At 40.5% G+C, this 22,148-nt stretch overlaps 1 protein-coding gene across 2 annotated transcripts; it reads left to right on the forward strand.

Annotated features, from left to right (window-relative positions):
• The first annotated feature begins 1,142 nt into the window (after nt 1-1,142).
• Nucleotides 1,143-21,847, forward strand: DGCR8 (DGCR8 microprocessor complex subunit). Of its 2 annotated transcripts, XM_062631463.1 has the most exons (14): nt 1,143-1,299; nt 6,778-7,778; nt 8,228-8,390; nt 9,266-9,408; nt 10,177-10,459; nt 12,075-12,272; nt 12,851-12,952; nt 14,127-14,225; nt 15,427-15,509; nt 16,169-16,269; nt 16,715-16,821; nt 17,035-17,162; nt 17,573-17,686; nt 18,057-21,847. In XM_062631463.1, exons 2-14 carry the CDS (start codon nt 7,056-7,058, stop codon nt 18,138-18,140), a joined length of 2,328 nt encoding a protein of 775 aa, XP_062487447.1. In that variant the 5' UTR covers nt 1,143-1,299; nt 6,778-7,055; the 3' UTR covers nt 18,141-21,847. The 2 variants fall into 2 exon arrangements, with proteins under 2 accessions (XP_062487447.1, XP_062487448.1); XM_062631464.1 differs by lacking the exons at nt 9,266-9,408; nt 10,177-10,459.
• Nucleotides 21,848-22,148: the final 301 nt, after the last annotated feature.

The raw sequence follows: 22,148 nt of genomic DNA on the forward strand, positions 1-22,148 counted from the left end.
TTGTAATTGAAGTGTAGCTATAAAAGCTAATATAGTTCTCTATTGGGGGAGCAAATTATGAGTATCAGAGCAAATTAGAACAACAAATGTTCATTAACCCTTTAGAAGTAAGTGTACATAGGATTTTTTTAGGACTTTCTGTAGTTATTTAGGAATTGTGTGTAAACACCACAGTCAGATTTGAGGTTTACTCTGTGCGCTGCTTGGGCCTTAAGCCATGAAAGATGAATTGGCCTACTTAGGTTTATCCTGTTTATCGGTTTTGAAGGGGTTGTGCTGCCTGAAGCTACGCAGCAGTGTTCAGAGGAGAAAGTGGCTTTTGTTTTTTCCTTTTTAGGTGGCTAGCACAGGGGCTAAAAGCCTTGAGCTGTCCTTCCATCATCTCTGATAAAAGGCAATTACCTTCCTACAGCCCTTGCTTCTGCTGTGGTTTTTAATTTAAAATGAGAGCGGCTGAACTGAAAGGACAAAATACATTAACGATCAGCTGCCCCATGCATTGGGGAACCTCACACCATCACAACACAAGAACGCCCTCGGCTTCTCCTCCTCGCCTTGCCGCCCTCAGGGGGCTTTGATCCCGTCGCCCGCCTTCAGGGCGTTCCACCCCGGCGCAAGGAAGGGCCGAGCTCGGAGCCTGGGCACCGCCTCGGGGAACAGCGGCTCTGCCTCAGGCGAGGGCCGGGCGCGCTGCACCCGGGGGTTAGGAGCCCCGGTGGGGTTACGAGGGAGGCCGCGTCGCGCCGGCCCGGCAGGGTGCGTGCCGTTCGCCTCAGCCCCTGCCCGCCCCGGGCCCCTCAGCACCCGGCTTTAACGGCACCGCTCCTCGCGGATCCCCGCCCTCGGCTGAGCCGCCCCGCGCACAGGGTCATGGCGGCGGCGCCTGCACCGCTGCGGGGGCTCCGCGCGCACCAGACAAAGGAGCCCACCCCCCGCCGGGCGCAACCTGCCCCGCGCGGCTCGCCGCGCCCTCCCGCCGCTAAATCCCGCCCTCTCCCCTCTCATTGGTCTTCTACCGTGAGGGCGTATGCCTTCCGCGTTCCTATTGGCAGAGCTGATTAACATGACAGGGAGTCCACCAATGGTTGCCGAGATTTCAAATTCGTGACAGAAGAGACTGGGATCGCAATTGGCTTGGCGAGCGCGGAGTGCGGCCCGTGGGGGCTGCACGGCTCCGAGCAGGCGTTTAAAGATGGCGGCCGCGGCGCGGGGCGGGGGAGGCTTTCCGTGAGGCGGCCGAGCTCGCCCGCCGCCACCGCCGACTCGCGGAGCAGCGGCAGGGACACGGGGATGGCTCAGGTGGGTGCTGGCCCCGCGGGGCGGCGCGGGGGGCGGGCACGAGTCAGCCTGTGCGGGCAGGAGCCCCTCCGTTCCCACAGGCCGCGGTGCCTGCGGGGGCCGCCCGGCCCGCCGCGCTCCTCAGCGCCGGCGCCGCGGGTGGGTGAGCCGTGAGGAGCCTTCCTGAGGATCCGGGGAGAACACAGCGGCACCCTGCCGCCTTTGCGGGCAGGGGAGAGCTGCCCTACCCTGCGGGTGCTGCCGTGCGGCGCTGCCCCCCGCCCGCGGCCGGAGCGTCCTTCCCTCAGAGCCGGTGTCCTGTTTTGTTCAGGGCGGTTTGTTGGTGGTGGTTTGGATTAGGGTTGGGGTTTTTTTTGGAGGAGAGGTTGGTAGGGGCGGAATTGTCCCGGCTACAGCCGCATCCCCACTCGCTCTCGCCCCGCAGTTGTGTTCGGGGTGGCAGAAGGGGAGGGAACGCCATGTCTTCCTCTCCTCCCCGCACCTCGTTGGGGTGATGGGGAGTACCGGCCCTGGGGAGTTTCTGCAGCGCGGTGTGCCTCGCGGTACGTGTGTGTGTGTGTGTGTGTGGTGAAGGGAGGGCGAGAGGGAGGATTTCCGCTGGGCACATCCGTTTGTACGGGGGAGCAGAACGTGACTTATCTGCTGTGTGAAGTTAGGAAGAAAAAGCAGCCCTTCACCGACGCGTGTGTGCCCTCCCCTTCGCTTCTGTTAGGCCTGGTACGTTGGGACAGCAAAGATAACGTGGTGCGTCTGTAACCCTCAGGATTCTTTTGTGTTCTTTCAGTTACTAATGACACAGAGTTACGCGTTTGTCTAAATTAACTCGTTCAATCTCTAAAAGGTTTATTCTTCTAACTTTCTGTATCTTTTTTTTTGACTGGAAAAATAGAGTTCTCTCTTTTGCACCCCTTTTCCTTAGGCTTCAGGTTATCTGTAAAGTCCATTTGCTCGCTTAGGTGGGCCCTATAACATCCAGGCATCACTCCCTCATAAACTGGGTTTGAGAGTTTGCTGTGTGAACCCATTCAGTGTCTTTATTCCTTTAGGTTGTGCATTCAGGGTGTTGGAATTGGATCTCTAGTTTTCCATTTGTGAGTGATCCTCTTTTGCTGTCTCTGTAGGTAACTAAGCTTAAGGGTTCTGATTTTGAATTCTGGGTAAGGAGTTAGGTCACTGGTTCTTTTGGGCAGTTCCTTTTGACTCTCAGGATTATTCTGCTTTTTGAGAGGATGAGAGGAGAATTGGGTTCATTGTGCCTGTTGTTTCTTTTCACAAGTAAGAAGCTATTTGTGATGTGAAAAGAAGAATGTGTTTTTCTCCTTCCTAGGCTCTGATTTGCAGGCTTCTTTAAAACGTTTCTTGTTTTACACAACTAACTGAAACCCCCTACACCCTGCCAGAAAGCTGGCCAAGCTATAAACGCAGCAACTGCTTTTCCATTTCTGAGGGTGCCTCTCCACAATGAGTTATTCTGTCTGTTCTGAAATGGAATGAGGTCTTAGGAACTAGAGATGTTTTCATTCTTGTCTGAGTTTGCCACTGATAATATTATGGTTGGGCCCAAACCGCATTTTCTGAAACTGTCTTGATGACTTACACAAAGTGGCTTTCCTTCAGAATCTTTCTATTCTGGAACTTATAATGGGGAGAGAAAGGAGTTCTGGTACGTAGTAGCTAACTTACAGAATGGTTTTTATCTGAAGCTTCTTGTTTGGTTTAAAGAAAATAAATTCAGCCCTCCTTTTTTCAGCAGTTGATAATAGGATTAATTTGGTTTGGGGACTATGCATCAGGAAGATAAAATAGGTATAGGTATGATAAGAAGAAGGTAGATAATTGTGGAGTGGATCTTCAAGTGTGATCAGTGCCTCATGAATCCTGCTCTGCAGAAGTGCTCTTTGGAGCCAGAGGATGAGGAGGTGATCTTTGTATTTGGATAGTGAATAAAGAGAGTTTGCTCTGAGCCACTGTTTCTTTGGGGATCCACTGACTGCGATAAGCAGTTTCTGACAAGGAATCCAGTTTCTTTTTAAAAGTGATTTTTGGGGAGAGAGGATCTGAGGTCTGCTGTTCAGTGTTCCTGACTGCAGCTACAGGTATGCACGAAGAAAATATGTTCTTTCTTGAACTCCCTTGTAAGACTGCCAGTATGCTGTAACAGCGAAGGGAGTTCCTCTTTGAGGTGGGCCAGCGCTGGTTACAAATTCTGAGAGTCTGGTCTTTTCCTGTCTCGGAAAGAGGTACCCTTTTCTCTGTACTTCCCCCCTCCATGTTCTGATTGTGGGAGTAAGCAGTGGTACTTACTAACAAAGAGTGTTTTTTTTGTTTCTGCCCTAAAAATATAATCTCGAAGATAACCAAGCCAAGACACTGCTTCTGTGTAGTTTGACCTGTGTGGTTTGCTGTGTTACATCTAGATGTTTACCGTGTATCTGTTTCTCGGAGTTTACTTTGTGACATGGGACTTTTCCAAATAATCAGCTAAAATAAGAGCAGGCAACTAAAAATGTGAAATTTCCATGTCCTGGTGATCAGCAGAGCATGAGCTGTGCGTTCATGTTGTCAGTGTCTTGTATTGGCTCTTGCAGCTGTCAGGGATGTTCCACATGTCTTTAAGGAGTCCTTATGGAAACTCTCAATGGAACTTGGAGCCTTGGAGAATAAAGTCTGCTCAGTGCAAGCTAATTGAGGCTGACAGCAGGCAGACTGACTTACATTGTATGCTAATATTACGTGACCTAGTATGCAAAGCCTGGTTTGACATGTGGTGGTTGTGTTCCCTTGATGTAATTCCACTTTGGCTCTTTGGCTCATCTAATTCATCCTTTTATGATTTATCCCGTCTGACTTTTAAAATACCTGATATCTAAGGGTAAATCCTTATTGTCTTCGTTGGTTTGGTCATTTGTGTTTTTTCCAGCCCTGATGTAAAAGGCATATTGTAACATCAGTTGGCAAAAAAGTACATGGGAATTGGACCTGTGTTACTCTGCTTCTCCCTGCCTTTTTTGTAGTTCACAGGGAGGTATTGTAGCCCACTGTAACTGTAGAGCTGCTGGCCTCTGTTATCGTACCCTGGGGATGAGGCAGGTTTGTGGCGAGAAATGCAAAAGCTAGCTGGAACTCGTCGTGGTCTGGTACTTTTTCTGGCTACAGTGTGTGTACTGAGCAGTAGACAATCCCTGGCAGTGATTTGGAATGCTATCCATTATTTTCAAGGCCAACAAGCAAGGGAAGACAACAAGAATTTAATTGTTAATAGTGCTTGAATAGAATAATGAGATGTCTCTCCCACAAAGAGCGGAGGTGTCGTATCAGCAAAGTACCAGAGCTAGGCAGGTAACGATTAATTTCTTGTGTTTTGACATGGATGGTATTAAAACACTCTTTAGCGTAGGAGCGGGATGTGTATCAGGATTGTGGAAACTGCATTCACAGTCATGTCTTAAGACTTGTCAAAACCAGGTTTTCTAGTAGGACCAGGCAGCCCCTTGGTCATATGGGAAGGCGGGGCCCTTTCAAATTCTAGAATACCAGTTTCAGTATGTAATTTCTATGTGAATTACTTGTGTTTGCTCTTTTGGGGAGTCTTTAGAAGACTCTGAGGTGCAAAACTTAGATTACTTCATTTACTTTCCAGGAGTTACTGAACTTGTACTGTGACTTTTGATTCTTTTGTTCAGAACTAACAATGAATACACTCATGATTTATTGTGAAGAACTCAATAATTTATCTTTCTTTTTAATCTGAAGATGAGGAAGGGGAAGGTTATTATACAAATGAGTTTGTAGAAGTGTTCTGTATAACATAAGGTGTTTCAGAACTTGTTGAAAGCAGGAATTGATCACTGCTTGGGTGAGTGTATGAACATCTTGCAGGATGGAATGGTTTTAAATGCATAGAACTGCTTGTCTTACTGGTGAATGCGCTCTTTTTAATTCAAGAAAGTAGTATGTTCGTAGCAAAGAAGATGGGATTATTTTAGAGCTTTTATCAAAATGGAGGCTTTTCCTTTGTAATGCCCCAGTATTGCACAGTTTCGAGTTTATTAAAAACAAACCCTCCACAAAATAAGAACTGTTCTGCTGCACCAGCAAAACTTACTTTCTTTCCAAATCACTAAAATGAGGGTTTGCTCTGTTGTATGTTTTGCTTCCCTCCAGCTTCCAGGTAGGTAGCTTCTGTGTGCTGCTATGTATGGGTTTTTAACCATTCTAACTCTTGATTCCCAGCTCCCTGCCTTGCCCCAGTTGGTGTTTGGTTATTGCTGTTGGTTTGTTCTGTCTGGGCTGGCATAGAGATCCATTAGAGAATTATATTTGGCTTCTGTAAGTCCCTCATGACAAGCCAGCCGTTCAGCCCTGTTGCCATCAAACGTCACACAGCAACGCTAAGGGCTTGCAGCTTGTCTTTCTGGAGTCCTTGGGTAGACCTTCTCTACTACCTGGAAATCCTTTGAGTCCAAGGCAGCCAGCAGATTCAGCCAGCTGGCTGCCTTGGGCAGAGGAACACTGCTTTATTTGTAGCTGGTAGGAATATTTAAGCCCAGTTTGGGGTGGGCATGGTGGGACTTGGAGAAACCAAAATAACAGGTAAGAAATTATGCTTCCTTTCCCACGTGTTTGTAGTGCTGCTCAGATGGCAAAAGTATAATTGAAGAAGCCATTATAGAAATGGCAGAAAGAACCCATTTAGTGTAAACAACCCCAAAGAAACCCAAAATACATACCCCTGCCCCCTGTGAAATTTCTTACAGCAAATACACTTTTTTACTGGTTAAGTTACCTAAAACAGTGGTTTCTAAGTGCCTTCCAGAATGAATTGAGCTTTAACACTATGTGTCTGGGCCCAAATATTATATAGTCCCACAGTAGTATGGAATGAAGTTCAGATGTCTACTACCTGGTTATCTAGGGAGTAATTTTCTGTGAGTTTTTAGTAAATTGTGAAATTTCCTGTTAAAACTTCCAATGAGATTTCAAAAATATCAAATAACTTAAAGTCCCAGAATGCCACGTGTCTTATGAGACCATACTTGTTACAGTCTTGTTGGTTTTGCAGATTGTCTTAAACTGTAAATTACCCTTTCTGCTGCATGGGTAAGTATGGCTCCATACCAGGTTATGCCAAATAGTAGGAGAATCCCCCCAAAACACAGTTTTTAATCTGCTGTCTACAAAAGCCATGCTTAATGCCCTGCCTGTAACCAAGCAGAGATAGTCAACAAATTATACAGGTAACTATGTTAGCAAATTTGTGTGGTGGTGCACAGATCAAGCAGTGCAAACAGTCTCATTTCAGCCTCATTCAGAAAGCAGATACCCTGTTTTTTTCACTGTAAAGAAGTCACTTTTAGTTCTGCTTGTGATTTCCACCCAAGGCAGGGACAGTTTTGCTTTTTGGTGGGGCAGTGTTTCCATTTCTTTATTTTTTTTTTCTGTGACAAAGACTTCTTTTTTCTTTTTTTCTTCTTGTAGGTTGAAAGAGGAAAGGGAGAGCTGCTTGTCCAATGAAGATGCAGTCTTAGTCTTCAGCTATTTAAGCTGAATGCATTGTGATTTCCAATAATTGAGACAGTGATTCTGAAAGCTGTCTACATTAATGAAAAGAACAATGTAGTCAGCTTAACTGAATCATCAGTGTTGCATATTGACTAGAGCATGATAAACCAATCTTGATGGACTTATGCATGTTAGGAATATAGATATAAACATTTATTAAAGCGTTGTGTTTTTTAAAAACAGTAGTTTTAAAAATGGAGAAATATGAAAATGTACCTCCCCTCCCTAAAGAACCTGCAAGAGAAATGAATGTGGAGAATCACACTTGTCCCCCACCTCTGCCGCCTAACGAACAGCCTCCACCACCTCCCCTGCAAACGTCCAGTGACGCAGAGGTAATGGACGTTGGCTCTGGTGGTGATGGACAGTCAGATACCCCTGCTGGGGACACGCACAGTATCTGCAGAACACAGCTTCTCACAAAGGGATCTGCCTGCTACAAAAGTCGTCTTATAGTAGACCCTAACAATAGTGACCAAAGCCCAAGAACTGCTCGTCATGCACCGTCAGTTCGAAAGTTCACCCCAGATCTTAAGTTACTTAAAGATGTCAAAATTAGCGTTAGCTTTACAGAAAGCTGCAAAAGCAAAGATAGGAAGGTTCTGTACACTGGAATTGAGCAGGATTATAAAGCAGATACAGATTTTGGTATTAATAATCTCAATGGGGATTTGCATGTTTGTCCTTTCGGTGGTAGTAATGGTAAAGCTATAGGGACAGGGGGTGAAAATGATGACAAGAAAGATGATGAAAATGATATTGATCAGGAAAAGAGAGTAGAATATGCAGTTCTGGATGAGCTAGAAGATTTTACCGACAATTTGATGGAAATAGATGAAGAAGGAGGAGGGTTCACATCTAAAGCAATCGTTCAAAGGGATAAAGTGGATGAAGAAACCTTGAATTACTCGTATGAGGTAAGTAAAGACAAAGGGTTTTGGTGGGTTAGAGGCTTCCAAGTGGCTTGGGAAAAAATATGCAAAGATGTCCACTTAAACAGTCTTTTCTGTGAAACGTGCAGTGCTTGGGTCAAAAATGTGGAATTTTCAGGGATGGAACTTTGGCTAAAAACCTTTGTAAATTGTCTTGATCAACTTCCGTGTTGTGTGGCAGCTTCTATAGTCTTGCTTAAAAATAGCTTTCAAAACACTTCTTAGACAATTGCAGCTCTTTATGTCATGAAAAATACCAGTTCTCACTTACAAAATCTTATTTTCTTATTTTTCAGTCTTTTTTACTGGAATCATTGGAAAATTCTAGTTTCTCTCTCTCTATGGAAGTACATAGTGAAAATATATTCTCTCTTTGCAAGGGGAAAGGGAGGCTGTAGACCCATAAGGATAGTGTCTGATGAAGTCTCTTGCAGGATGACTTTGATAATGATGTGGATGCTCTGCTGGAAGAAGGTCTTCGAGCACCCAAAACAAGGAGACTAGAAAATGAGAAATATGCTGGTGAAAGTGATCACCAGTCTGATGGAGAAACAAGTGTGCAGCCAATGATGACCAAAATTAAAACTGTACTTAAAAGTAAGTTAATGTTCATTAAAATATATTATTCTTTCTTGTGTGGCTTATCTGTAGAACAAAAGTATCTTAGCAAGCAAAGTGTAGGATAGCAGTTCTTGTGAAATTGTTAATTGTTACAGAACTTCATAGTTTGAAGGCTTCTTACTATAGGATAAGATTCTTCACATTCCTGAGCAGTGAAGTTGGTTCTGGAGAGGGTTTTGGTCTCCATGTGCTGTATGTAATGAGAATGTATTTTAGTGTCTGGATTTGTGAGAAACTATGAAGAATGTTACCTCTGGTGGGGAGGTGAACAAGGATGATCTGGGATGGTTTTGACTTCAGTGCTGTGAAAACGGCTGAAGATTATTTGTGGTACTTGGGAACTCGATCCTCGTTCGTATTGTGCTTAAGCTGAAAAACATCATAGGAAAGCCCAAGCTTACAGCCTAACTTGTTGCTGGCTGTTTGGGTCTGGTGGTGTCTCAATGCAAATTCATCCTTGAGTGTCAAGTACAGAAAATCTTAATGGAAAATTCAGTTGTTTCAAAAGCAAGTATGACTTTTCCATTAAATACAGTGACGTTTGTGATGATATAAATACATAAAGAAGACTAAAGAGAAGAGAAAATTCACTGGTGAAATGAACAAATCAGTCTGTATAGAAATCAGTGCTACCATTGCTTTTTGGTTGTAAACATAATGGAATCTGTGATTTCACAGGATTTAATGTGGTTTAGAAGCATGTGCCTTTTTATTAAAGCAAACTAAAGCCTGTTTTAGTCTTGTTTCAGTGACATTTTATCCTTTGAGACAGCAAAAGCAATAAAATAAAAACTGCTTCTTTTTCTGTTTGTCTGAGCAGTCCCAGTTTAAAGCCGTTCTTTGCTTTAAAGGTCGTGGCCGCCCTCCTACAGAACCTTTGCCAGATGGATGGATCATGACATTCCATAACTCGGGCATTCCTGTATATCTGCACAGGGAATCTAGAGTTGTTACCTGGTCTAGACCTTATTTCTTGGGAACAGGAAGCATAAGGGTGAGATCTGTCAATTACTTACTTACTGAGATCTAAGGATGAGGCGTGTTCCTGCAAACAGATGACTGTTTTTCTACTTTAGCAGGCTTCTTTCCAGTGTTAGAATTGAAGTATTTCAGAAAATAAACTCCTCTGTTTCTGATAATTTCATATGATTTTTTTTTAGTGCTTTTCAGTTTTTGCAGTGAGTTTGGGCAGTTAAAATGAATAAAATAATCTTGTTTGGTGCCTTTGTCGTTCTAATGTATAGCTGCAAAATGTGGGGTTTATTCCACCACAAAATAGATCATTTATTTGTAGCTATAAACTAGCCTGAGCTGTGGCTTATGGCCCACATTCTGGAAGTAAGCATGTGACATTGAACCCAAGGAATTTGCACAAATGGGATTTAGCTCCATGGATTTTGTGAAAGCATGTAGTATTTAGAGTGAGGTGTCCCTGCCCATGGCAGGGGGGTTGGAACTAGATGATCTTAAGGTCCTTTCCAACCCGAATTATTCTATGATTCTGTGAATTGCAAGTGATTGAACAGAATATAGTTTGGATCTGAAACAACAGATATACTGTGAAGGTTAGTATCAGAGTTATACAGTGCCAAGATACCATAGGAATGGATGTACTCAGACCTTGAGTAGAATAAGGTTGCTGACCAAAGAGAAGGTTGGGCATAGAGTAAATTAACTTCCATCTTGATAATATCTTTTGGTTTTGAGTGTTGCTTTTGGTGACCTTGAGGTACTGAAACCCCCTGTTATTTTATATTTGCAGAAACATGATCCTCCCCTTACTAGCATTCCCTGCTTTCATTACAAAAAAATGAAGGAAAATGAGGAAAGGGAACAAAACAATGACATAACCCCAAATGGGGAAGTATCACCTGTAAAGCACCTAGATAAATCTTCAGAACTGGACTGCCAAACAGAAGAACCAGATTCCACTGCTGCTGACTCTGGGCCTTTAGATGAGAAAGACCCTACAGGGGGAGATGCAGCACAAGGAGCCTTAGGACAAGTTAAGGCCAAAGTTGAAGTATGTAAAGATGAATCTGTAGGTATGTATGGAAAGTAGAGTCTTTTCTCGGCTGGAGCTGAGTTAATGGCATTTAGGATGCATATGCTTTTTTCCAGACTTGGTAACTGAATAATACCTTGCCTGAGATCAAGTGGTCAGTTGTCTTTCTGCATGTTTTTTTGTATGCAGAGATCTCGAAAAATAGATGCAGTATTAGAAACAAAGTTTGATTTTAACAGCAATAAAAACAGGGGAGGCTTTTGCTGACAGTCCACATGCAAAAAGTTTGCACACAAAAATGTGAAAATTTAAGAAGTTTAGTCCTGTAGACTTTATCTCAGTTTAAGAACTAGTTAAATCAATGTGTACATATGAATTGATGTTGTCAGGAGTGTTTGACTTCTTTATTTAGGCTGATCTATGCAGTCTCTATACTGGCTGAATTATATCTGTTTTCACTATGATCTCTTAAGGTAAATAGTACAGTTGTGCAAATAAGCAAATTTGGTTTAAATCTGGCAGAGTAAGTTATGTAAATATATCTGCACTCATGCAAAGGGGTGTCTTGCTTCATTATTGCATTTATGCAAGTCTGATAGCTTTTACACAAAAAGCTGCCTAAAGAAGTCATGCTGAAATCCCAGCCAAATTTACAGAGGAACCTGGAGAGAAAGCTCATGTGCCACTTACCACAAGCTACTACGTATCTGAGAGTGCCATCCAAGTAACGTACTGCTGCTCAGAGTATTGATGATTGTAGTCTGCCACTTACCTTTGTAGTGTTCAGACATAACACTTGTGACTTGTTGTGTCTGTCCTCGTTCAGTCTGAAACATGCCAAAACGTTAAAAAAGAAAAAAATCAGTGTTTAGCAGCAAAACTCAATTATTTTCTACATGAAGTTCATCTGTCTGTCTCTCTCTCTAAATAGGATCAGTTCTGTGTTACTGAGAACAAAATACTGAGTGCTCAAGTATAAGTGTGACTTGCATGTGGAGTGCCTTGTGGAAGGAAACAATACCAGCAGCTTGCTTTTGTTTGCTTACATCTTGGGATGCTGCTCTTTACTTTTGTTGATTACATCTGCAAAGATATCCTATAAAGGAGAAGCAGCTGTACTTCAGGGGGGACGACGACAGTGTCTTAGTACTCTGTATGTGAAGATGAATGTGTTAAATCCTGTTTAGAGGCCAGAGGTTACTCGTGGAATGTCATTATGTAGTGTTACAGCTGTAGGCAGCTGTAGTCAGGTCAGGCTTCAGGAAACTGAGTCTAATAGCGTTACTACTGTTATTGCTCACTGTACACCTTGCTTCAGGTACTGAGGTGAATAGGTGATGAAATAAAGCAATTACTGGTGTTTCATTCAGATTGTGCTGAGTATTACACTAGTTACGGCTTAGTAAAATCTTCAAGTGACAGAATAAAATGCTCCCCCTCCCCATTTTCTAGTTTGCACAAATGTTTTGCACTTGAGCCAGTAACAGGAGAACTTGTAATTAGTTCTGTTAGTATAAGATAGCCTCTTAACCTTGAGTACGTTACTTTTGCTCCTAGTCTAAAAAAGTAATGATAACATGTTTAAAACAGTGGAAGTAGTGAACTTAATGCTTGCTAAGTGGTAAAGTAGAGAGTAACTTGCTTGTGTCTCTTAGATCTGGAAGATTTTAGACGCTATCTTGAAAAGCGTTTTGACTTTGAACAAGTTACTGTAAAAAAGTTCAGAACCTGGGCTGAGAGACGGCAATTCAACCGCGAGATGAAGCGGAAACAGGCAGAATCCGAGCGGCCCATTCTGCCTGCCAACCAGAAACTCATTACCTTGTCTGTGCAAGATGCACCTACAAAGAAAGGTTAGTTCGTTTACCTGTACTTCAAATAGTCTATAGCAAAGACTAATTGCAGTTCTAAGCTTGACTGAAAAGAAAAATCCTGTAATTAGTCCACTTTCTTATTCTAGAATTCTGTGTGCTTAAATGACTGCATAGTGAAAGGAAGAATACTGTCAAAACATACTTACTAATAAAAAGAATAATTTCTAAATGAAAGGATTTGTATTTAAGGTTGCTGTCCTGGTAACTGGTTACTACCTTCAGCTACTTGTAACTGGTGGCTGTTACTGAAAATCCTCCTGTGTAGTCACTCAGTGCTGCTGTCTTCTTGGTTCTGTACCTGCTTTAACTGGTCCCACATTACAGACTGGTTAAAATGCCAGACCGGTCCAGATTCCATCCTGCAATTAAAAACAGAAATTTAAAGCAGTCTGATGGATACAGTTAAAGAACTGTATGTGCAATTGCATCCTGTGGCATGAGGAGTGGCACTTATCCCTGGAGCTTTGATTTATTTACTTAATTACTTGTAATAGAAATTATCTTTTAAAGACTGGAACTACTGAGCTCTTTTTCCCTCCCTGTTTTCTTTTTTGTAGAATTTGTCATTAATCCCAATGGGAAATCTGAAGTTTGCATACTGCATGAATATATGCAACGAGTCCTAAAGGTTCGCCCTGTTTACAATTTCTTTGAATGTGGTAAGTCTTTCAAGTTTTGTAATGGACCATGTGCTGTTTGGAAGGGCTTAACTCATGCCTGGGTATCTTGCACAAACAAACCAACAAACAAGCAAACCTAACAGTCTAGGGAACGTCTTGAAAGTCTGTCGTGAGTCAGACTCCAGCTGAGAAGCATCTTCTGTATCTTCTATGTGACTTAAGGATAAGAGCAGTCTTACATTTAAAATAACAACATGGGGTTTTGCTTGGGAAATTTATGCCTTAGTGAAAACGATCCATGTGAGATGCTGGGGGGAATGTGTGTTTGTAAGTTTTAAACAACTTTAATTTTGCTCTGTGCTGGTGGTGTGAGAGGTTTGGTAGTTCCTGACTCAGGCTCTGCTGAGACCATGTAAGTGATACCAGTGCTGAGGAAGACAAAAACTGAAGGAGAATTTAAGTTTAGATAAGTACTGTGGGGGAATGCACTTGATGCTTAATAAAGAATGTAAATACATGTGGCATATATAACTGGAATGAGATTAATATTGGATTTTCTTTCTGTAAATTCCAGCCAGATTGCCTTACCTAGCTGCATCTGAGATTGCTTTGCAAAGTGGTATAGAACATGCTCCTTGTATTTTGTCTTTTGATGAGTTTTGGGGGTGATACAGCAAAGCTAAAAATTACACCTTTTTCAGCAATAGGCTTGAAAGGATAAAGTCCTGTAGTGATGATCCAAGGAACTACAAGTTGGGCATCTTAGTTCAGTGTGGAATCTATTCCAGATGATTATTTGTATTATTCAGTAATTATTCAGAATTATGTTATTCCCATTGCTGTGCATTACATAATGTAACTGAATTTTCAATACCAGAATGTGTAGCTGTTTTATTTACACTGTGATGCAAAACACTTTGGAATTAACATTTGACCTCTGGCAGATTACAGATGATCTCGTAAAATGTTAAAGTGCTTCACTTGGAAGAATGAATTCATGGTAGCAAGTCTCTGTTAATGGAAAACTCTGTTTTTCATATACTGGAGTAAGCAATTCTTTTGTCTTTCTGAAGAGTAAAAATTTCCATTGCTCTTGAAGCTGAAATGAAGAGGGAAAACTAATCTTGATAGAGATGATATTTCACATTCATGATGAGTGTTTTACATTGGGAGTTCTGAAAAGCTTTATTTTTCTTTCCTCCTCCATTTCCAGAGAACCCAAGTGAACCTTTTGGAGCCTCAGTGATTATTGATGGAGTTACTTATGGGGCAGGAACTGCCAGCAGCAAAAAACTTGCCAAGAATAAAGCTGGTAACGTTTTTCCTGTCTTACTATCAACTGCTGAATTGTTTACCTGTTTTCATTTCTGCTTTGCAGATGACACATTTGCAATAGTGAGTAGGAGTCATAGTCACAGAAGGTCTCTTCTGGTAGAAGGGATAAATAACCGTAGCAGAAACTTTTCTGACAGCCCTGGGTTCAACAGTTTACTAGGATAAAAAATGATGAAGAAAGTTGAGATGTTACTTGTAAACTGTTGATGTGTGCTAAGTAGCTGTAAGAGCATCTGTCTCTTAATGATGAAACCAGTAAGAACATGTTGGGAGTTCTATATGTGTACTGTCACCTGCAATATAAACACCCAGTGTATGGATTTAAGCAAAATGTAAATCTTTGTCCTTTAAAAACAAACAAAAAAAAATACATGAAGCTTTTGGATGTTGTGGTTCTCTTTCTGATAATAAAACAACTGCATTGAATTATGTAATTATTGATTTCCAAGTGCTTCCTTTCATTAATTGGTTGTAATTGTGTAAATCTGTAATAAATACGTAAGTAATAAAGATCTAGGTGAGAATGTGTCTTGACACTTCAGGAGTTCTTACTGATCTCCAAATTTAAATGTGTCTTTTAGGACCAAGAGAAAATAACTTATCAAAATGTAAAGATGTATAATACATCTGTGGTACTTTCTGCACTTATGAAATGTCAGTGTAGCTGAATCACCCAAAGCCAGGCCAGAATTGTTTGTGCACAAGAAAAAGGTATTTTGCTGTGAAAATTTAGGCAAATTCTGGGTGTGTTTTTTGTACAATGCCAGGATTCTGAGTGCCCTGGTGATACAGTGCTAGGATTTGCCTGTAACAAGTAATAGATGATAACAACTCTCTAATTTTAGGTCCTAGGGCTCTACATCACTTTTAAAATGAGATTTGATTGTAATTTTTTTCCTTTCATAGGCACTTGCAGAAAAGTTTCTTGGTTTAATCAGTTGTGAGACTTTTATTATCAACTTGAAAGAGCAGGTTTATTTTTTTTCCCTTATAAAGTGCAGGTGAATATACTCCTTACAAAAAGATGCCAGTCTTATCTGTTAAAGTTGTTTTCTAACACCAGTGGATATTTCTAGGAGAGATGTGAGGATTGCCTGCAGAGTGCTTCATTCTGCTGTTGCTCTTTCCAATCATGGTTTAAAGTAAATGTAATCAAGATGTTCAATCACTTTCTGCAGCTCGAGCTACACTGGAAATCCTTATTCCTGACTTTGTTAAACAGACCTCTGAGGAGAAGCCCAAAGACAGTGAAGAACTTGAGGTACTGAACTCTGGCTTGCTGGCTGTCATTGCCAGAGTTGGTTTTTAAAACATTACACCTTCAATGTTAGAAATAATAGTGAAAATTCATAACATTGTTTTCACAGTCAGATGGAAATGTGAAATTCTTCATTTATAGCAAAATCTATGGCAATGACAGTGCTTTTTTTTAAAGCTGTATTGTATATCCTGGACTACTGAAATGGTCATTAAGAAAACAGACAATTTTTCCCACGGCTTTAAAAGAACACCCATTGGAACCTTCTGTATTTTATGTTTTCTTTTATTATAAACCACAGCATTTTGGTAAGTAGAATTTCATAACTAGCTAAAATAAATAAAATGTCCTCAGTGTATGTCCTGGTTTAAACCAGGACAGGAAGGAAAAATGATGAAGGCTTTCTAAGACTGTCAGTTTTATGTCCATCTTGTAGAATGTAAAATTGGAATTATTTAAATTTCTGCCTGCAAATATATTTTAAATGTGTCAGGTTTAATGTTGGTGGTAAATAGCTTCATTATGGATTTAGAAATACTTCTTCAAGTATTAAGTAGAGAGTAACAGGATTTGTTCAGTGTTGAAAAGGAGAAGTAATGGTTAAGAGCAGTACTAAGGTCATTTGTGCAAAAGAGCAATAACCCTTTTCAATTCCTTTGTAGTATTTTAACCATATCAGTATTGAGGACTCACGGGTATATGAACTCACCAGTAAAGCTGGACTGTTGTCTCCATATCAGATTCTCCATGAGTGCCTTAAAAGGTAAGGCTGCAAAGTAAAGAGCAAATGCTGCTGTGTACAGGTGTTTGGGTCAGGGCACATATTGTTTGCTGGGTTGTGGGTGGGATGTCTGTGGGCTGGCCAAGCTCTCTGCCCTCACACTGGCTGTAAGGGATTATGGTGTGGGCAGAGCTTGTTAATGTTGTATCTTCCTTTAATTTGCATTTGCTGTTTATGCCTCTCGTCTTCTGAGATTAGGATTTAGTTGTGGGGCACAGAAGTATATGTGGGGTTGGGTTTGTTTATACAGACTTGCCTTTCCATTCAAGTTAAGTTACTGATCTAAACCTGAACTCTGTTAATTAACATCTACAGATTTATTATTAATGTAACTAATTCTGTTGCAATGACTGTCAAAGACAACTGCAACCACTTAGTTGGGTTTAGTTTTACATAGTATATGATACTGATTTTGTTTGTGCTTAAGAAACCACGGAATGGGTGACACAACCATAAAGTTTGAAGTGATTCCTGGTAAAAATCAGAAGAGTGAATACGTCATGACTTGTGGCAAGCACACAGTGCGAGGCTGGTGTAAGTACGCTACTTAGTGTGACCTCTGATAATGTCTTCCTTTTTTCCTGCTCTCATCTGTTGTGCATTTTGTAGGTACCTTTTCAGCTGTCTGGCTTGTTACATGCTTATTTTACTCTTCTCTGGTATCTCAGTTTGGAGTAACACAGGTAAATATTGGTGTGCACCTGATTATGTGCTGGTATTGACATATTTTCATTATTATTTTTACAGGCAAGAACAAGAGAGTGGGAAAACAACTAGCTTCTCAGAAAATCCTACAGCTACTGCATCCACATGTGAAGAATTGGGGCTCTCTTTTGCGTATGTATGGGAGAGAGAACAGCAAGATGGTTAAACAGGTGAACATAATTTTGTTTGGTTGTAACCTGTCTTGAGTTTGTGGGTTTGCTTTTGGACTTTTCAGTTTTAAATTTAGTTACCATAAAGCTTAAATAGTGCCTGTTTTGGCATAATAGTGTTGCTCCCTGTCAAGGTAAAGGCACTGTATGCATCTGAGCAGGTCTCAATCCTTCTGAATTGATTCCCATGCCTTGCTACTGCCAGAAAATAAGTGTTTTCATCAACAACAGTAACTGTGTTAATCCTGAATCTTCCATGTCTATAACCTACTTTATATTTAACTAACTCATGGAAATACCTGTTATTACTTCAGGAAGCACAGCTATCACAGATTAAATTTCTGCTCCACCTATTTTATTTTTTTCATCACAAAAGCTCACCTGTTCCTACTTTGGGTTCTGTTGAACAGGAAACCTCTGATAAAAGTGTGATAGAGCTTCAGCAGTATGCCAAAAAGAACAAGCCAAATCTGCACATCCTGAACAAGTTGCAGGAAGAAATGAAAAAACTGGCCCAAGAAAGAGTGAGTATTTGCTTTTCTGTGTGCTCTTGAAGAACTACTTACATTTAATTTTGTATTTATTGAAGAAGGCAACGGGTCAGACTTGCCGATGACCAGAATTTGTGCTTGGTTTAGCCTGTATGTACATAGAGCTGTTCAGAACTTCGGGGGGAGGGCAGGAGGGCTACTTTTAGAGAGATTTTCGTCCTGTCTTTTAAACTGTCTTATAACTTCATTTTACCTACTTCATTGTATTTATGTTTAACATTAGAACAAGTTAACCTTTCGCAACCACTGGGACAAGTTTGGCTAAAATTACTCACACTTTTAGAACAGTTTATGATTGTATTCTCTTTATGACTATGGTGGGGTTTGTTTCACCTTCTTTTAGGAGGAAACCCGAAAGAAACCCAAGATGACAATAGTGGAGTCTGCTCAGCCTGCTAGCGAACCTCTCTGTACTGTTGATGTCTAATGAGAAAACTTACAAGTGGGGAGCAATAACAAATGGAGGAACTAGATTTTCAACAATTATTTAAAAATTGTTTGCTGCAGAATGCAAGATAACTTTTAAAATCCAAGCTGCTTCAGTTATGCATTGTTCTTTTTGCATCATCAGGGCAATATTACTTCTTCCTGTTTTATTTTCTTTTTTTTTTCCTTGTTTTAATACCTCTGATACACGTACGTTTAAAGGATTGATCATAAAGATCTCTACTTGGGCAAATGCACAGAGGACAGGCATGTTCACACAGGATGAAATCAATCAAGCACTTTTTCCTGCAAAGCCATCCATGCTGTTTGAAGTGGATGTGTTTTTTAAGGATGAAATTCAGAATATCTATGTACAGGTTGAAGCTGATATTATATATATATACACACATTCATATATATGTATATATAAAAGAAATATATGTACACCTTCTTGTATGAACATGCCTAAAAGTATTTTTGTGAAAAGTTTTGTTGCATTTCAGCACATAATAATATGCACTGATAAGACACTTTGGTGACAAATACATGACAGTGATGAGCAATGTTCCTAATGCCATAGGATTAGGCCAGTAACGCTGTTTCTTTCTGGTTTGTTTTTTGTCTCCTGCCAGGCTTAGTTATCTGAGATCACAGTATGCAGACTTTTTATTACTTGAACAGAACAAGTATACCTGGTAGTGTTAAAAGCAACAGGCTGGATATCCAAAATTACTGGGGTTTAGCTGTGTTAGTTTACAGATCAGTTGAAAGGGGGGAAAATATGGCCCTATTTATTTGATGAAGATAAGAACTGTAATTTAGAAGGCTGTTTTCAAAGCTTGGAGCCAAAACGCAGCTGATGGTGGTTGACAGTCTGAAAACATTTTGCCAATGATGTGTTTAAAGACCTTCCGCTTCCTTCTCCCAGCAATAAAAAAACTTCTCAATTGTTTGGTGTCAGAATCCATCAGACTTGATCAACTGAGTCTTAATTAGCACCATGAAAGCAAAGCATTAAAAAAACCACAACCCTAAGAAACCTGAAGTAACTGCAGCAAGTTAGCGGGTTTTAAGAATGTTTGGTTTTACTTTTTTAATTACATTTTTAGTTATTAAAGAAGAAGTGTAACTTCAGCAATGAAAATTAGAATGTAGATTTGGCTTATGATATAGAGTAATGAGTAGAATGAGACCATGACAGGTTATACTGATAAGTAAAAAAATCACAAATATGCAACTACTATTACATACAGTCTTGGAAACCAGGCAGTACTCACGATGTCATCTGAGGCTTTCAGTGAAGCACAGAAGGAACTGTTGAGGCTGTAGTGAAAGCACTGGGCTGTGGGTTTCGTTCTTCCTACGAGGATCTTCACGGAATGGTTGCAGTAAGTCTTCTCTTGGAACCATTTCTGTGGGTTCTTTGCTTTGTTCCTAAGGAAGAGAGTGAAAACCAAGGTGGTTGTAGGGCTTCGGGGGTGGCCAAGGGTTGTACTGCTGCATTTCATCCTCCTCTTAGGAGAGGGATTGCTCAGTTAGTTACAATTGCTGTAGCTCCTGGTGTACATACCTGGACAGTGATCTGGGGGCTGAAGGGAAAGGGGTTGTTTGGGGTTTTGATTGGTTTTGTTTTTACCGTGTTACATAGAGTGCTGCAGTATGAACTTAGTGCCTACTGGATTTTAACAATATTGGCATCAGTATTGTAAGACCTCCTTTTATAGTCACCTGTTGTTTTGGAAATACATAGATTTTAATTTATAGCTGTAGTATTAGATAATGCCGCATAGAATGTTTGAAGCTAAACAGGAGGAATCTTGGAGTCTTACCCATTTCTGTGTTTGAGTGATGTGCTTGGAGGTCTCTGCAAATAGGAATTCACCCATTTTATATTATTATATTTAGCTTTTCAGTTTCACAAGTTGTAATCCTGCTGTGACAGGATACGGGTAGTTGGAAGACTATACATAAACTATTATTTAAAGAAGTGGCCTATCTAAAAAGACAAAAGCAAAAAAACACTGCCTCTGCTTTTTTTTGTATAGCTTTAATATATCTCCATCTTCTGAAGGGTATATAATATTGGTGCAGTAGTGACAAGCAGTGATTACTGTTTGTCTGGTTTTGTTTTCTTTTAATAAAGACAGGGCTTCTATCTCCTATGCCTAACCATACTACTCTTTTAGGTAGGTTTTACTTCAGCTTATGTGTTTTCAGCAGAAAAATCTGTACTTGGATGGCACTGTAAAAGACAAATCACCCTTGTAGATCTCCTTATTTTTCTGGTACCAGAATGTCAATACATATGCAGGTCACCTGCAGAATATACATAGATGCCTCGCTTACAAATTTGTTTTCATTATTTTTAAGAGGATTGCTGTATTACCTCAGTCTGCCACTATCAGAATCACAAGGTGACCATTGCCCTTAATGAAAACATCCAGAGATTTCATTGTGAACCAAAGCCTAGAACGTATATTATGCATTCTAAACAAAAACAAACAAAAAAAGATGGTATTAGACCTTGCTGCAGCCTTTAACTGGAGAGATGTCCAGAAAATCGCGCAATAACTGCTGGAACAAACAACTTAACTGCTGTTTATGTCATTGTGAAGTATTCTTGTGTTTTAATGTTTACTATTGTTTGGAGTGTAACAGTCTTGCATTTGCACATAAGCACGAGCTGCTGTGATAGAGGATAGATCATTGCATTAACTTCAGCTTCTGCATGAACACTTACAGTGTGATTCAAGATGTATCCTGAACTTGTCGTGTAACTTGTGTGTTTTCTAGGTAATCGGCTGTAAAGGTTTAGATCTTGACTGTACGAATGCATAAAACAACTGCTGCTTTTGTCACTGATCTTTGTTATTTATCCCTTCTATAGCCAGAGGAGGATGGGTATTTTTATAGGGATGGAGTGTATTTTTAAGAACTGTTCCATCTCTTTGGGACTTGGACAGTTTGTGCTTTGCATATTATGTGCTTCTTGACAAAAGTGTGGTATATTGACTTTAAGGATTAGTGTGCATTCAAATCTTTATGGTACTGATGGAAAACTTACTGTGACTTCCAGTTAATAGTCAGATGCTACCTATTTAAACATCAGGCATCCAGCTCTTTCTTCCATATTTATTAAACAAAACTGATGAAGTAGTTGGGTACTCAGAAGTTTGGAAAGACTATTATGCATAATCTTAACTGTTGTATGTAACCTTCCACTTTCCTGTGATGCTGTTAGGCTTTATAAAAAACTTACATGTAATATCCAAGTATTTAAAAAGCATCATGAAGATCTTACTAACTCTCTAGACTGTACTTTGGTTGGGGAGTAAAATTCAGGGAGCGATAACCTCCTCGCTCTGCTTGGAAAGAAATGTGAAGTGCAAAAAGCCATTCTGTTGTTAACCAAATAAAATCATCAGTTACAGTGTTCTGATGCGTATCTGAGAAAATGAAACAACCACCAACCCGGAATTCATTCTTATTGCCCAAGTAGGTGATGATGGTTGCGGTCTGAGTCGTGCTGGGTGCAGCTGCTTGATGCCCGTGCTGAATTGGTACAACTATAAAGCCTCATTGTCACTGAGCCTCTGCTTGCTTTTTTTTCTGCACAATCATATAATCCTCTGTGTTTGGTCTTTGAGTACTACATGTGTATTTTTCAGACAATTAGTTTTGAGCAATAAAGTTTGATATTATAAAATGCTCCAGTGTGATCAGTATTGTGATAGATTAAGCATATTTAGAAAAAGGAACTTTTATTCCTTGATCCCTGTACATATTTTTTAATGGAAATTAAATCCATTACAGGCTCACTGATTCTGGAAGTACTGATTTGCTCATTTTTTTGGTAAGGAATTTAACGTTTACATAGTCAGACAGCACCTGAAATGAAAGCTTAATTGGAAATTTGTATTTTTACTTAAATGATACCTGGCTGTAAGTTGTCACTGGTGAGGGCATGCTTGGAGTGAGGTCATCTCAGCTTCACTTGTATGTCTTAGGA

The sequence above is a fragment of the Pezoporus occidentalis genome, unplaced genomic scaffold (assembly GCF_034315485.1).
Source record: "Pezoporus occidentalis ecotype Australia unplaced genomic scaffold, CSIRO_AGI_Poc_V1 ctg37, whole genome shotgun sequence".
Taxonomy (NCBI): domain Eukaryota; kingdom Metazoa; phylum Chordata; class Aves; order Psittaciformes; family Psittacidae; genus Pezoporus; species Pezoporus occidentalis.